We start from the raw sequence: 16,687 nt of genomic DNA, 5'->3' as shown, positions 1-16,687 counted from the left end.
AGAGTGAGACTCTGTCTCAAAAACAAAAACAAGCTGGGCGCGGTGGCTCAAGCCTGTAATCCCAGCACTTTGGGAGGCTGAGACGGGCGGATCACGAGGTCAGGAGATCGAGACCAGCCTGGCTAACACGGTGAAACCCCGTCTCTACTAAAAAATACAAAAAAACTAGCCGGGCGAGGTGGCGGGCGTCTATAGTCCCAGCTACTCGGGAGGCTGAGGCAGGAGAATGGCGTGAACCCGGGAGGCGGAGCTTGCAGTGAGCTGAGATCCGGCCACTGCACTCCAGCCTGGGCGACAGAGCGAGACTCCGTCTCAAAAACAAAAACAAAAACAAAAACAAAACACAAAAACAAAAACAAAGGCCAGGCGTGGTGGCTCATGCCTGCAAGCCTAGCACTTTGGAAGGCGGAGAAGGGCGGATCACCTGAGGTCAGGAGTTTGAGACCAGCCTGGCTAATGTGGCGAAATCCTGTCTCTACTAAAAACACAAAAATTAGCCGGGGGTGGTAGTGGGTGCCTGTAATGCCAGCTACTCGGGAGGCTGAGGCAGGAGAATCGCTTGAACCCGGGAGGTAGAGGTTGCAGTGAGCCGAGATCATGCCATTGCACTCCAGCCTGGGTGACAGAACAAAATTCCATCTACAAAAAAAAAAGTGTATAGAAGGATATGCATAGGTTTCACACAAATATTATGTCATTTTATTTTATGTATTTATTTTGAGACAGGGTCTTTCTCTGTCACCCAGGCTGGAGTGCAGCAGTGGGATCTTGGCTCACTGCAATCTCCAATTCCTAGGTTCAAGAGATTCTCTTGCCTCAGCCTCCTGAGTAGCTGGGATTACAGGCGTGTACCACCAGGCCCTGCTAATTTTTATATTTTTAGTAGAGATGAGGTTTCACCATGTTGGCCAGATTGATCTCGAACTCCTGACCTCAGATTATCCACCTGGTTTAGCCTCACAAACTGCTGGGATTACAGGCATGAGCCACTGCGCCCGGCCCTGAATTAATTTCTACAGCATAATTTTTTCTCTCATTTTTATCTATTTTTATGTTTTTGAATCAGAGTCTCACTCTGTCGCCCAGGCTGGAGTGCAGTGACTTGATCTTGGCTCTCTGCAACCTCCACCTCCTGGGTTCAAATGATTCTCCTGCCTCAGCCTCCCGAGTACTTGGGACTACAGGTGCCCACCACCACACCCAGCTAATTTTTGTATTTTTAGTAGAGACTGGGTTTCCCTATGTTGGCCAGGCTGTTTTCTCTAGAATTCATTGCAGTAAACAGGATTGCTGGTCAATTAATTCACAGTTGAAGGCCAGGCACCGTGGCTCACGCCTGTAATCCCAGCATTTTGGGAGGCTGAAGAGGACAGATCACAAGGTCAGGAGTTTGAGACCAGCCTGGCCAACATAGTGAAACCCTGTCTCTACTAAAAAGACAAAAAAATTAGCCTGGCATGGTGGTGGGTGCCTGTAATCCCAGCTACTCGGGAGGCTGAAGCAGGAGAATCGCTTGAACCCAGGAGGCAGAGGTTGCAGTGAGCCGAGATTGCGCCATTGCACTCCAGCCCGGGCAACAATCTGAGACTCCATCTCAAAAAAAATAAATAGGCCGGGCGCGGTGGCTCACGCCTGTAATCCCAGCACTTTGGGAGACCGAGGCAGGCGGATCATGAGGTCAGGAGATCAAGACCTTCCTGGCTAACACACGGTGAAACCCCGTCTCTACTAAAAATACAAAAAAATTAGCTGGGCATGGTGGCGGGCGTCTGTAGTCCCAGCTACTCGGGAGGCTGAGGCAGGAGAATCACTTGAACCCGGAGGCAGAGCTTGCAGTGAGCCGAGATCCCACCACTGCACTGCACTCCAGGCTGTCACTCCAGCCTGTGTGACAGAGCGAGACTCCGTATCAAAATAAATAAATAAATAAAAATAAAATAAAAATAAATAAAATAAACAGTTGGTGATGGCCGGGCACAGTGGCTCATGCCTGTAATCCCAGCAGTTTGGGAGGCCAAGCCAAGGCGGGTGGATCATCTGAGGTCAGGAGTTTGAGACCACCCTAGCCAACATGGCGAAACCTCATCTCTACTAAAAATACAAAAATTAGCTGGGCGTGGTGGTGGGTGCCTGTAATCCCAGCTACTGGGGAGCCTGAGGCAGGAGAATTGCTTGAACTCAGGAGGTGGTGATTGCAGTGAACTGAGATCGCGCCACTGCACTCCAGTCTAGGCAACAGAGCGAGACTCTGTCTCAAAAATAAATAAATAAAAATAAACACTTAGTGATGAATTAATACTCTAATTTCCTCTGGTTGACCATTGTTCTTCCAATTATTTGGCAGTTCTTTTGAGCAGCAAACTATTCCCTGCCATCATTAATTTAGGATTGCTAAACAAGGCATAGGGAGTTTAGAGAGTTTTGGTGTGTGTGGTAAGGGGATGAGGAGTCTAGCTAATTAATTGATGATGTCTCTCTCTTTTGAAGCTGGTCTCACTGATTGGTTTGGTTTTCCTGGTTTCCTGATGTGGAGACAGAGGCTCCTTTACTTTTCCCTCCTCCCCCAAACTTCTGTGGGAAAACGGAACCTGCTGATAACTCAGTGAATTCATTGCTGCGGGATAGTGGGGCGGAGGGGAGCAGGGAGGGACCATAATATCATCCTTCACTGGTGGGCACAGATTTTTACCCCTGCTAATGTTGTATGGCTTTAGGTGACTAACCTGAGCTTCAGTTTCCCCACCTGTGGCATGTCCAGAACTTTGCAATCAGACTGCCTGCTCTCAACAGGAAGCGATTGCATTGCAATACTGTACCCTCCTTATAATAACGCAACTATGATTATAACTCTCAGACGTCTTCTGGAGCCTCAGTTTCCTCCTTTGTATAAAGACACCAAATAGCTCCTCTCCTTAGAGTTGTGAAAAAGACTACAGAACTTGATCAAGCTGGGTGACAGAGTGAGACCCTGTATCATTATTATTTTATTTTGAGACAGAGTCTCGCTCTGTTGCCCAGGCTGTTGTGCAGTAGTGTGATCTCGGCTCACTGCAACCTCCGCCTCCTGGGCTCAAGCGAGTCTCCTGCCTCAGCCTCCTGAGTAGCTGGGGGATTACAGGCGCGCGCCACCACGCCCGGCTAATTTTTTATTTTCAGGCACATGCCACCATGCCCGGCTAATTTTTTATTTTCAGTAGAGACGAGGTTTCACCATGTTGGTCAGGCTGGTCTCGAACTCGTGACCTAGTGATCCGCCCGCCTCGGCCTCTCCAAGTGCTGGGAGCCACTGCGCCCGGACCCCGGTATCTTTTTTTTTTTTTTTTTTTTGAGACGAAGTCTGCTCTGTTGCCCAGGCTGGACTGCAGTGGCGCAGTCTTGGCTCACTGCAAGCTCCGCCTCCTGGGTTCACACCATTCTCGTGCCTCAGCCTCCCGAGTAGCTGGGACTACAGACGCCCGCCACCCCGCCCGACTAATTTTTTCTTTTTTTTTTTTTTTTTTTTTGAGACGGAGTCTCGCTCTGTAGCCCGGGCTGGAGTGCAGTGGCCGGATCTCAGCTCACTGCAAGCTCCGCCTCCCAGGTTTACGCCATTCTCCTGCCTCAGCCTCCCGAGTAGCTGGGACTACAGGCGCCCGCCATCTCGCCCGGCTAGTTTTTTGTATTTTTTAGTAGAGACGGGGTTTCACTGTGTTCGCCAGGATGGTCTCGATCTCCTGACCTCGTGATCCACCCGTCTCGGCCTCCCAAAGTGCTGGGATTACAGGCTTGAGCCACCGCGCCCGGCCTCCGACTAATTTTTTCTATTTTTAGTAGAGACGGGGTTTCACCGTGTTAGCCAGGATGGTCTAGATCTCCTGACCTCGTGATCCGCCAGCCTCGGCCTCCCAAAGTGCTGGGGTTACAGGTGTGAGCCACTGCGCCCCGTTTTTTGTTTTTGTTTTTGTTTTGAGATGGAGTCCCACCCTGTGGCCAGGCTGGAGTGCAGTGGCTCTATCTCGGTTCACTGCAACCTCCGCCTCCCAGGTTCAAGCAATTCTGTCTCAGCCTCCCGAGTAGCTGGGATTACAGGCGCACGCTACTATGCCGGGCTAATTTTTGTATTTTTAGTAGAGGTGGGGTTTCACCATATTGGTCAGGCTGGTCTCGAACTCATGACCTCAGGCAATCCACCCGCCTCAGCCTCCCAAAGTGCTGGGATTACAGGCGTGAGCCATCGCGCAGGCCTTCATTTTTTAAGATAAGAAATAAATGAAAAAAGATGATCAAGACAAACTCTTCACACAGTGCCCGGTGTACAAAGTAATGGTCACGTTTGTGATTATTAAAATACCAGGCAAATATTAAATATTAGGGCTCAGAGAGGGCATGCGACCCGCCTGAATCCACCCAGCTGCAAAGCTGGAAAGGGAACTCAGGCCTTTTTCCCCACGCTGGAGCGGGTAGCTGGGGCGGGGAGGTGGGGGGAGCAGTGAGGAAACCTCCCAAGCGGCCCAGGCTGTGCTGTGGGTCTGGGTGGGGAGATTCGCAGGTGTGGGGCGGGGAGGTAAGGTGACCCTTGCTCAGCGACCGCGCCCGCGAGGAACGCATTCCCAGGCCTCCCGCCCTTGGTCTGCAGGTGACTGGCTGTGGGGAGCGAGGGAACTAGCTAGCTCAGTTTGTCGTCTCCATGGCGACCGCCCGCGCGGCGCCAGCCTGACAGTCCGTCCGGGTTTTATGAATGGGTGACGTCACAGGCCTGGCGTCTAACGGTCTGAGCCGCTTGTTCAGACGCTGACACAGACCGGCCCGGGAAGGAGAGGGGGGAGACTAGCTCCGCAGCTGCTGCGCCGTGGGAGGGAGCCCCTGCTCTGAGGTCTTTGATAAAAAAATTTAAAAATGTAGCCAAAAATGGGAAAAAACATTTAAAAGTCACGAGTTGTTGCAGGTTTAGGAAATTTTTGCAAGGGGCTGCAAATTCAAGGTGGAATCGAATGCAGCCTCACTCCACTGCACTCTATCTAGTTCACTTCCCAGCCATCCAGCCTCAAACTTACTAGACCTTCCCGAATTAATTGCTCCGACCTGGGGGGGATCTGGGTAGGCCCTGCGGGTCTCAGGAACACGAACAGCAACATTATCTAGAAATTGAGAAACCCCAGGGGAGCAGATGTAAAGGAGCGCCGGCTTTAAGTTTCGGTCCTGATATTTGTAGATCAAGGTCCCACAGGTATCTTCCAAGAGGGTCCGGAAACCCAGGCTCTCTGGGCTATCCAGAGCCAGCCGCTTCTCCGTTTGGGCCTCAACTTCTCTCATCTGTGAAATGGAGCTGGAGAAGTGAGAAAGTGAATATGGGAAAAACTGATTCCTGAGGTCTTTTCATTATAAGGCAATGCCGGCTTAGCTTCCTTGCCTCCTTCACGAGGAGCCCAGTGCAGCCCTCGCCTCCACCCGCTGCCCTTACCACCCACCCACCCTAGCTGTTCTTGAAACTCGGGTAGTCTTTCCAGATTGAGAGGGTGCACTAGAAAAGCATAAGGCGGGACCTAGGAGCGCGGGCCACGCCCCCATACCGCCCATTGGCTGCTTTTGAACGTTCTGAGCCCGCCCCTCCGGGGGCTGTGGCATGTTTATAAAAGACCTGCGGTGGCTGCGCGCTTTCATTCCACGTTCCTAACTGTTCCGTTTTCCACCTCTACTTCGGGCTCCCGCCTTCTCCGTTCGCTTTGCCCATTCCGTTTCAGCCAGTCGCCGGAAATCATGAAAGTAGCCAGTGGCAGCACCGCCGCCGCCGCAGGCCCCAGCTGCGCGCTGAAGGCCGGCAAGACAGCGGGCGGCGCGGGCGAGGTGGTGCGCTGCCTGTCTGAGCAGAGCGTGGCCATCTCGCGCTGCGCCGGGGGCGCCGGGGCGCGCCTGCCTGCCCTGCTTGACGAGCAGCAGGTGAACGTGCTGCTCTACGACATGAACGGCTGCTACTCACGCCTCAAGGAGCTGGTGCCCACCCTGCCCCAGAACCGCAAAGTGAGCAAGGTGGAGATCCTCCAGCACGTCATTGACTACATCAGGGACCTGCAGTTGGAGCTGAATTCGGAATCCGAAGTCGGGACCCCCGGGGGCCGAGGGTTGCCGGTCCGGGCTCCACTAAGCACCCTCAACGGCGAGATCAGCGCCCTGACGGCCGAGGTGAGATCCAGATCCGACCACTAGATTATCCTTATACCTACGAGGAAACTGAGGCCAGAGAGGGTGTGGGCGCTTGCACCAGTTCCGTCCCATCTTTGCGGGTAGCTGGCTATGCCGGGGGTGCCTAAGGAGCCTGGAAAAAGCGCTCTCCCGTCGTGTACTCCTGGGGAAGGGGGCGTCCGCTGCGCTCGGAGCGGCGTCCCTCCCAACGCTCCGGTCTCACCTCTTCTCTCGTTTTCACAGGCGGCATGCGTTCCTACGGACGATCGCATCTTGTGTCGCTGAAGCGCATTCCCCAGGGATCGGCGCACCCCAGCCATCCGGGGGCAAGAGGAATTAAGTGCTCTCCCCAACGCGCCTCGCCGGATCTGGGGGCGAACTAGACAGATCGGCGGCCACTGCGCCCTTACAGCATCCAGCCTAGGGCTGAGGGACTGGAGAGGAGAGGGCGACCCTCTCTCCACACCTACTAGTCACCGGAGACTTTAGGGGGTGGGATTCCACTCGTGTGTTTCTATTTTTTGAAAAGCAGACATTTTAAAAAATGGTCACGTTTGGTGCTTCTCAGATTTCTGAGGAAATTGCTTTGTATTGTATATTACAATGATCACCGACTGAGAATATTGTTTTACAATAGTTATGTGGGGCTGTTTCTTTGTTATTAAACAAATAATTTAGATGGTGGCAGTGACTTCTTGGATTGAGGGGGAGGGTCCTCGGCTGGGGGTTGACCCCTGACCCTCTTCACAGCTGGTTCTGGGAGAAACTGGAGGGCTACATCTGGATTGTTGCTCTTACCGGCCTGAATGGGTGTTTCCGGTGTCTTTAAAGTCTATTCTTCCCCCCACCATCCCCGGCCATTTCCCTGCTCCCTAGTGTTATAAAACTAAATACTCTAGACCTCTGGGGTTTCTCAAGGTGATCATTGGGCCATCTGGATCACCTGGGGAGGTTGTTAAAATGCAGATGAACCTGCCAGGGCCCCCTCTGTGTTGGAGTATTGAGCAAGCCATTTAAGTTGGAGAACGTGGTCGCTGGACCACCCACTTCCTTGCCAAGATGTGGATAAAATGAGACCCAGTGGAAAAAGACTTGCTTAGGGCCATAGCTTGTGAGAGGCAGTGATTCTATCACCCCATTCCCCAGTAGGAGGTGCCTCCCCCAACAGCCTACCTCTGGGTTCCAGCAGGCTGCCCTGGGGCTCCTGGCTCATCCAAGTGGGTGAGCAAGTTGGCAGGGCCAGGTTGGGCACAGCTGCTGGGACACCTGCTCTGGGTCCAGACTCAGCCACATCACCCTGGCCTGGCTCTGTTGGCAGCTCAAACAAATCTCCCCCCAACCCCAGGGTTCCTGGGTAGGATCTGAGGAGTGGAATCTCATTCCCCAGCTCCTGAGCAGGATAAATACGTCATTGGCAACGGCCTATCTGCCTGGACATGTATGTGGATTTCTACTCAGGGAAGCGTGTATGGGTGTCTACTCCTGTGTACCTAACAGGAGTAAGCTGGTCTCCCCCTGCTACCCCACGGTGGGGATGGGCCAACTATTCACATATAGGCCTGGGGGTGTAAGTAGGGGTATGCTCGGGGCTGTGTGCAGAAGGGCAAATAGAGCACATGTGTTCTGCAGATAAGTGTGGAACCTCCAGCTGTTTGGGCTTGTGTGTTCTGCCTAAATGCATTGTGGGCATCTCTGCATGGGTCTGGGATGATGGATGGGTTTGAATGTCTGGGGGCCACAGAACCACACTGTGGGTTTCTGTGTATATAATTGTTCTATAGATTGGTTGGCATTCCTGGGCCTCTGCGGGTCTGGAGTGAAGGTGGGGACAGCTATGTTTGGGCAAATCCTGCCTCAAAAGTTCACGTGGCAACTCCCTGGGCTATCATTAGGTCCTGGGGGCACCAACCCTCAAGAATAGATGCCAGGTAAATCCCCATGTGTTACATATGGAGAAACTGAGTCCCAGGAATGGCAAAGAACTTGTCCCAGAAAGGTAAGGGCTATTCATACATTTTGTCAATAAACGATAGAATAAAATAAATAGCCCCTAGCACCGGAAGCCTGGCTCTGCTCAACTCAACCCTTTACAAAAACGGTTTCGTGGATACCTGTGGGGCTAAAGGCAGGATTGTGGTCCCCGTTTTACAGCAGAAGACACAAGCTCACAGACGGGATGAACAAAAAATCAAATGAAAGATTATGATTCCTTGAGCACTAACGTTAAGCCAGTTATACCCCCTCCACAAGCAGTTTATGGCTTTTATCAAACACAGTATTTGCAGGCGAATTATGTTCTTTGCTACCCCCTCTCCACCGGCTGCTGTATCAATAGTACTAACCTCACGGAAAGTGGTACAGAATAAATGAAAGTAAGTGGTTAAAACGTTTAGCACAATGCTTGGCACAATGTTGCATAGTTATATATTATCATGATTAATTGTCTCCTGTGCATCCTTGGAGTGTCCTCGGAGGCACACGTGTGCACGCACTCCCTCTCACGTGTGGGCCCTGGCCTGCAAGCCCACCCACGGGAACGTAAGCAGGTTCCCCCTCGCGTACTCCGACATGCAGGGCCTTTCTTCCAGGGGAGGAAGGGGCTGCGGCAGGGGCCTGGGCCACCTCCCCCGCCATTCAGGCACACTCTGGATTCCACGTTCCCCTCTTTTCCCCTTTGGCCCAGGCCCAGCCCATCTGGAGGCCGGCTCGGCGGCGGCCTGGGAGCGTTTCCATCAGCTGGGCCCGAGGAATGCGGAGCTATTTAACCTGAGCATCCCCAGGTGTACGGAGGCGCCTGGCTGTCTGGGGCCCGCAGTCTTTGGCACGGCCGCGCTAGACAAACAGCGCGCCGCCCCCGCCCTGCCCCTCCGCCCGCAGCTGCAGCCGGGCCTGGGAACCGGCGGGCGCCGGCGGCTTGCATAAGAGGCTCCGGGCCTCGCAAAGGGAGGGGGGGGACAGAGGCCACCGGTGTGTGTGCGTGTAGCACACAAAACCCTGCTCCTTTGGAAATCATTAACTCCTTAACCTCTCCTGGACAGGACGCAGCCAGGAGCTGGGGTGGAAGATGCCGAGAAACCCCAGGACCAAGTTTCTTGAGCACTGAACTCTGCCTTTCCGGGGATGTAATGTTAATATTATTTAAGAAATACGGAGAGCTGCTTATGTGCTAGGCACCATACTAAACTCTTTACAATATCAATTCATTTAATCGTCAGAACTTTAACGAGGCCAGTGCTATCATCATACGGTCATTTGAATAACAGTAACAACCACCACTACCACAAGAGTAGTAGGCTAACATTTTAGTAGGGAGGCAGGTAGAACCCAAGCCCAGAATCAGCGTTGATGCTCATCACTTCACCTGTTAGAGCCTCTTTTCTTTTTTGGAAAATGGGCTTCAGAACCTGGGCCTCAAGGACTAATTGAACCAATGCACCTAAAAAGCATAGCACAGGCTCACAGTAGTGCATGTTGCAATAACGTGTTTTGAGTGGATTGTCTCAACAGCCCTACCAGGTGTGGGCCTACTGCTATATCCACTTTTTTTTGTTTGTTTGTTTTTCTTGAGACAGAGTCTTCCTCTATTCCCCAGGCTGGGGTGCAGTGGCACCATCTTGGCTCACTGCAGCCTCCACCTCCCAGGTTCAAGTGGTCCTCCTGCCTCAGCCTCCTGAGTCACCGAGATTACAGGCAAGTGCCACCATGCCCAGCTAATTGTATGTTTTTATAGAAAAGAGTTTTCACCATGTTGGCCAGGCTGGTCTCAAACTCCTGACCTCAAGGGATCTGCCTGCCTCAGCTTCCCAAAGAGCTGAGATTACAGACGTGAGCCACCGTGCCCAGCCTATATTCACTTTTCAGATGACAAAACGGAGGCATCAAACAAGTGTGGTGACCTGCCCAAGGCCACATTGCACATTGACTTAGAGGACTTTCCAGAAATCAGACTTGTCCAAATCAGGCTTATGAGGGGCCTCATGTTCCCAGAGTATGTCTAGTTCATAAAGCCTTTCATCTTATTTCCAACTGAAATAATACCTGGTCATTATGTTTATTTGTTTTAAAAGCATACATCAGATAAATGCAAGAAATATACACATTTCACAACTTTTGCAACCCACATTGGGGAATGTCTTTTTTTTTTTTTTAGACAGAGTTTTCCTCTTGTCACCCAGACTGGAGTGCAATGGGGCGATCTTGACTCATTGCAACCTCCACTTCCCAGATGCAAGCAATTCTTCTGCCTCAGCTTCCCAAGAAGCTGGAATTACAGGCATCTGCCAACACACCCAGCTAATTTTTGTATTTTTAGTAGAGATGGGGTTTTACAATGTTGGCCAGGCTGCTCTCAAACTCCTGACCTCAGGTGATCCACCTGCCTCAGCCTCCCAAAGTGCTGCTATTATAGGCATGAGCCTCCGTGCCCAGGTTTTTTTTTTTTTTTTTTTTTTTTTTTTTTTTTTTTTTTTTTTTGAGACGGAGTCTTGCTCTGTGCCCCAGGCTGGAGTGGAGTGCAGTGGCGCGATCTCGGCTCACTGCAAGCTCCGCCCCCCCGGGTTCACGCCATTCTCCTGCCTCAGCCTCCCGAGTAGCTGGGACTACAGGCGCCTGCCACCTCGCCCGGCTAATTTTCTTGTATTTTTAGTAGAGAAGGGGTTTCACCGTGTTAGCCAGGATGGTCTCGATCTCCTGACCTCGTGATCCGCCCGTCTCGGCCTCCCAAAGTGCTAGGATTACAGGCTTGAGCCACCGCGCCCGGCCTTTTTTTTTTTTTTTTTGGTGAGACGGAGTCTCGCTGTGTCACCCAGGCTGGAGTGCAGTGGCATGATCTTGGCTTACTGCAACCTCCGCCTCCTGAGTTCAAGCAATTCTCGTACCTCAGCCTTCTGAGTAGCTGGAATTACAGACGTGCACCACCACATCTGGCTAATTTTTGTATATTTAGTAGAGACGAGGTTTCACCATGTCGCCCAGGCCAGTCCTGAACTCCTGACCTCAGGTGATCCGCCCGCCTCAATCTCCCAAAGTACTGGGGTTACAGGCGTGAGCCACCACACCTGACCCATGCCAGTCACTCTTATTGAGCACCAGGAACTGCCAGCCAGAGAGAGCTCCCTGCTGCCCAGGGTCACACACAGCAGGCCTTCCTGGTGGCAGGCAGGCCTCACATCCCAGCACAGCTGCCAGAAAGAAAGGAGGTGAGTCACAGGGCCAGGCCAGGAGCTGGGTGAGGCTGGGGCCAGGGTCCAGGCGGGCGCCACTTTCCAGGAAAGGGAAGGGAAGGGAAGAGGAAACCAGAAGGCCAGGAGGAGCACAGGGAAGGGCGAGGGTGCCCTTATCTCCCTGGACCCGCCCTGGCTGGTGCTGCTTCCTGCTGCAACTCTTGCAAAACCTCCTTCCCAACACTGTCCTCAAGCAGGGTGCCCCAGGCCAGTACCAGGTTGCATCAAGGCCTTGTGCAAGGGGAGTTAAGAGGGGGACAGTGGCTGGGAGCAAGGCAGGGCGAGAGGTAAGGCAAATGTGGGTTCTAGGCCCAGTGCCACTTCTGGTTGGGCAGCTGCTTCACCTCCTGGGCTCTCAGGATCCCCAGCATTTTTTTTTTTTTTTGAGATGGAGTCTCACTCTGTTGCCAACCTCCGCCTCCTGGGTTCAAGCAATTTTGGGGGGCATATTTTTTAGTAGAGAGACGGGGTTTCTACATGTTGGCCAGGTTGGTCTCGAACTACTGACTTCAGGTGATCCACGTGCCTCGGCCTCCCAAATTGTTGGGATTACAGGCATGAGCCACTGTACCCTGCCATCCCCAGCTTTGTTTTGTTTTGTTTTGTTTTGTTTTTGAGATGGAGTCTCCCTCTGTTGCTAGGCTGGAGTGCAGTGGCATGATCTCGGCTCACTATAACCTCTGCCTCCCAGGTTCAAGTAATTCTCCTGCCTCAGCCTCCCAACTAGCTGGGATTACAGGTGTGCGCCACCACGCCCAGCTAATTTTTGTGTTTTTAGTAGAGACGGGGTTTCACCATGTTGCCCAGGATGGTCTCAACCTCCTGACCTCGTGATCCACCCGCCTCGGCCTCCTGAAGTGCTGGGATTACAGGCGTCAGCCACCACGCCTGGCCTCATTCCCAGCTTTTAAATGGGTGTTATACTCACTGTTTTGAGGTTTCAGTGATAGCATCCCAAACCTTTGCACTCCTCAAGCCTCAGGCTAGGCCATTGTACTTCTACCTGGAAAACTACTAGCCCCAACTGGTTCTTTCAACAAATAGTTTATAAAGCTTCTACAATATACTAGGAACAGGGCCCCAGGAGTTAACAATTCAGATACAAATTCTTGCTGTCTTGGAACTTACATTCTTAGTGGGAGACATGCAGTAGATAAATATGCATATGTGTAATCAGAGGTGCATTTACCTGGAAATTACTGAAGCTTAAACTTCAAGCCTCCTCACCTGGAAAGAGTATCAGCCATGTGTTCACATGATTTCTGTGTGTTTTGCAAGATCTGCACAATATTGTATTCTTTTCTTTAGAGGCTGTACAAACCTAGATCCTCTCCTTTAGAGGAGACAGAGCAGGGCCCAACTTTGAAGGCACAGCTGTAGAAGACAGGAAGAATCGTGTCTGTGGGTGCTGTTCATTTCTTGGATTTGTTTTGTTATTTTATTATTTTATTTTATTGATTTATTTTTATTTATTTATATATATTTTTGAGACGGAGTTTCCTTCTTGTCGCCCAGGCTGGAGTACAATGGTGCCGTCTCAGCTTACTGCAACCCCCGCCTCCTGGGTTCAAGCGATTCTCCTGCCTCAGCCTCCCCAGTAGCTGGAATTACAGCGTGCAACACCACGTCCAGCTAATTTTTTTTTTTTTTTTTTGAGATGGAGTCTCATTCTGTCCAGGCTGGAGTGCAGTGGCGCGACCTCGACTCACTGCAACCTCTGCCTCCTGGGTTCAAGCAATTCTCCTGCCCCAGCCTCCCCAGTAGCTGGAATTACGGCGTGCAACACAACGTCCAGCTAATTTTTTGTATTTTTAGTAGAGACGGGGTTTCATCATGTTGGCCAGGATGGTCTCCATCTGTTGACCTCATAATACGCCCGCCTCGGACTCCCAAAGTGCTGGGATTACAGGTGTGAGCCACCGCGGCCTGCCTATGTTATTTTATTTTTTGAGACGGAGTTTCCCTTTCCCAAGCTGGAGTGCAATGGTGCGATCTCGGCTCGCTGCACCCTCTGCCTCCTGAGTAGCTGGGATTACAGGCACCTGCCACCACGCCTGGCTAATTTTTGAATTTTTAGTACAGATGGGGTTTCACCATATTGGCCAACATGGTCTCCAACTCCTGACCTCAGGTGATCCACCTGCCTCCGCCTCCCAAAGTGCTGAGATGACAGGCGTGAGCCACCGCGCCAGGCCTGTTGTTGTTTTAATAGAGACGGGGTCTTGCATGGTTGCCTAGGCTGACCTCAAAATCCTGGGGTCAAACAGTCCTCCCGCCTCGGCCTCCCGAAGCGCTGGGATTACAGGCGTGAGCCACCCTGTCCGGCCCGGTTTTTGGGTTTGAGACTCTAAAATATCTGGGCGGCAGAGAAGAGCTGGGAGGCGGGCCAGCGCTCTCCAGAGCAGCTGGTCTCATCCATGCAGCTGCAAACGCAGGCGCTGTGCCCGCTCCCGTCTTCCTCTGGCCACCAGCGCCCCCTCCCGAGCAGAGCCTGGGCTGCGCCACCGTGGGCGAGAAAGGCTGCGAGAGGCGGAGGCTGATGCCTTGATGACCTCTAGTGGGCGCCTTGGGAACTGCAGCCAGAGCTGTAAGCATATTAGGAGAGTTCAGCCCCCCTCTCCCAGGGCCCCCTTCGCTACCGTTTCCCCCATTCTCTCATAGTCTTTCCTCTTCCTTTCTTGTGACAACCCCCTATAAGCCTCATTCCCTCCCTTTTAAAGGAGGGGATCTTGGGCTAATCTTGGAAATTTCTTTTTTCTTTTCTTTTTTTTTTTTTTGGTAGCCCAGGCTGGAGTGCAGTGGCGCGATCTCAGCTCATTGCAAACTCCCTCTCCTGGGCTCAAGCGATTCTCCTGCCTCAGCCTCCCGAGTAGTAGGATTACAGGCGCCCACCACCACGCCCTAATTTTGTATTTTTGGTAGAGACGGGTTTCTCCATGTTGGTCAGGCTGGTCTCGAACTCCCAACCTCAGGTCATCCACCCGCCTCAGCCTCCCAAAGTGCTGGGATTACAGGCGTGAGCCACCGCGCCCAGGCTAGTTTTTTTTTTTTTGGCGGGGGAAGACAGCTTCACTCACCCAGGCCGGAGTGCAGTGGCGCAATCTGGGCTCGCCACCATGCCTGGCTCACTTTTTGTATTTTTAGCAGAGATGGGGTTTCACCATGTTGGCCAGGCTGGTCTTGAACTCCTGACCTCAGGTGATCCACCTACCTTGGCCTCCCAAAGTGCTGGGATTACAGGTGTGAGGCATCACGCCTGGCCTAATCTTGGAAATTTCTTTTTTTCAATTGTGAAATGTATCATACCTACAATAGAGCAGATATCACATGTCTGCAGTTTTAAAAAGATAGTAATAGGCCGGGCGCGGTGGCTCAAGCCTGTAGTCCCAGCACTTTGGGAGGCCGAGACGGGCGGATCACGAGGTCAGGAGATCGAGACCATCCTGGCTAACACGGTGAAACCCCGTCTCTACTAAGAAATACAAAAAACTAGCCAGGCGAGGTGGCGGGCGCCTGTAGTCCCAGCTACTCGGGAGGCTGAGGCCGGAGAATGGCGTGAACCCGGGAGGCGGAGCTTGCAGTGAGCTGAGATCCGGCCACTGCACTCCAGCCTGGGCTACAGAGCGAGACTCCGTCTCAAAAAAAAAAAAAAAAAAAGATAGTAATAAAACCGGCCGGGTGCGGGTGCAGTGGCTCACGCCTTTAATCCCAGCACTTTGGGAGGCTGAGATGGCACCATGGCACTCCAGCCTGAGCAACAAAGACTCCATCTCAAAAATATATATATATATATTTAATATCTATATTAAATATATAATATATAATTATATATATTATTATATATATATCACACACTTAAGTACCAGCCACTCTGCTTAAAATAGAATATTAGTTCATTTGAAGCCTGTGTGCCCTTCAGGATAAAATCCCCATAAGATTTTACCTCTTATCCAGAACTTTGTGTTAATCGATTGCTTGTTCTTTTTTTTCCACATATGTACCAGTATGCATCCTTAAACAATGTATTACTTAATATTACCTGGTTTTGCCTTTTATATAAATAAAATCATACTATATGCAATTTTCTGCAACCTAATTTTCTCATGCAACATGAATTACATGAGAGTCATCCATGTTTGATTTCTTGCCTTCATTCATTCATTTTCACCATTTTGTAGTATCCTCTTTTTTTTTTTTTTTGTGATGGAGTTTTGCTCGTGTTGCCCAACCTGGAGTGCAATGGTGCGATCTCAGCTCACTGCAACCTCTGCCCCCTGGGTTCAAATGATTCTCCTGTCTCAGCTTCCTGAGTAGCTGGGATTAATACAGGCGTGCACCACCATGCCCAGCTAATTTTGTGTTTTTGGTAAGGACGAGGTTTCTGCATGTTGGTCAGGCTGGTCTCGAACTCCCGACCTCAGGTCATCTGCCCACCTCGGCCTCCCAATGTGCAGGGATTACAGGCGTGAGCCACCGCGCCCAGCCCACTTTGTAGTATTCTATTATGTGATTTATTGCCCCAAGCTCCTGTGATGGACCTTTGGATTGTTTCATGGGCTTAGCTGTTATCAACAGTGCTGCTCTGAATGCCTTGGCACATATCTCCAGTGAATCTGTGTTAAAAGGAGTAGGATGGCTGCATCCTAGGTGATGCACAATTTAAACATTACTAGGTTGGATTTTTTTTTGTTGTTGAGATGGAGTCTTGCTCTGTCGCCCAGGCTGGAGTGCAGTGGTGCGTCTTTGCTCACTGCAAGCTCCACCTCCCAGGTTCACGCCATTCTCCTGCCTCAGCCTCCCAAGTAGCTGGGACTACAGGTGCCCGCCACTACGTCTGGCTAATTTTTTGTATTTTTTTAATAGAGACGAAGTTTCACCGTGTTAGCCAGGATGGTCTCGATCTTCTGACCTTGTGATCTGCCCGCCTTGGCCTCCCAAACTGCTGGGATTACAAGCATGAGCCACTGCGCCTGGTCTGGAGTCTATTTTGATTAAACAGAATAATCAGAACTGGGAGGTCCCTTACATACAGCTTAACCCAGTGCACTCATTGTAGAGATAGGAAAAGGAAAGCCTGGAGAAGTTCAGTGACTTGCCCAGAATCCCTCAGACCTGGCCTCTTGGGCTAAGGTCATAGCCTTAGAAGTGATTCTGGGAGTGAGGCATGAGAATATATTTCCTTCTCATTTTGAAGATTAACAAGACATATTTTACCCTTAAAATTGTCTTCTAGGCTGGTTTTAGAATCTGGGCAGCCAGGCGCGCTGGCTCACACCTGTCATCTCAGCACTTTGGGAGGCCGAGGT

The 16,687-nt window shown here is 51.4% G+C and overlaps 2 protein-coding genes across 2 annotated transcripts in view; both read left to right on the top strand.

The window, feature by feature from the left end:
• Nucleotides 1–16,687, top strand: part of LOC126964308 (cytochrome c oxidase subunit 4 isoform 2, mitochondrial) — a 393,425-nt gene that overhangs the window by 353,739 nt on the left and 22,999 nt on the right. The window lies entirely within an intron of this gene.
• Nucleotides 5,634–6,843, top strand: ID1 (inhibitor of DNA binding 1). The gene is made up of 2 exons (XM_050807349.1): nt 5,634–6,159; nt 6,403–6,843. Exons 1-2 carry the CDS (start codon nt 5,737–5,739, stop codon nt 6,442–6,444), a joined length of 465 nt encoding a protein of 154 aa, XP_050663306.1. The 5' UTR covers nt 5,634–5,736; the 3' UTR covers nt 6,445–6,843.

Source organism: Macaca thibetana, chromosome 10, assembly GCF_024542745.1.
Source record: "Macaca thibetana thibetana isolate TM-01 chromosome 10, ASM2454274v1, whole genome shotgun sequence".
Taxonomy (NCBI): domain Eukaryota; kingdom Metazoa; phylum Chordata; class Mammalia; order Primates; family Cercopithecidae; genus Macaca; species Macaca thibetana.
The sequence above is the reverse complement of the archived record's forward strand: the minus strand, read 5'-3'. Positions and strand labels throughout refer to the sequence as shown.

What these genes read in the sequence shown, in the direction of transcription:
- ID1 (XM_050807349.1), top strand. Translation starts at nt 5,737, where the DNA reads ATGAAAGTAGCCAGTGGCAGCACCGCCGCCGCCGCAGGCCCCAGCTGC. An exon ending in TCAGCGCCCTGACGGCCGAG is followed by an intron (nt 6,160 to 6,402) that starts GTGAGATCCAGA and finishes TCGTTTTCACAG; the next exon opens with GCGGCATGCGTTCCTACGGA.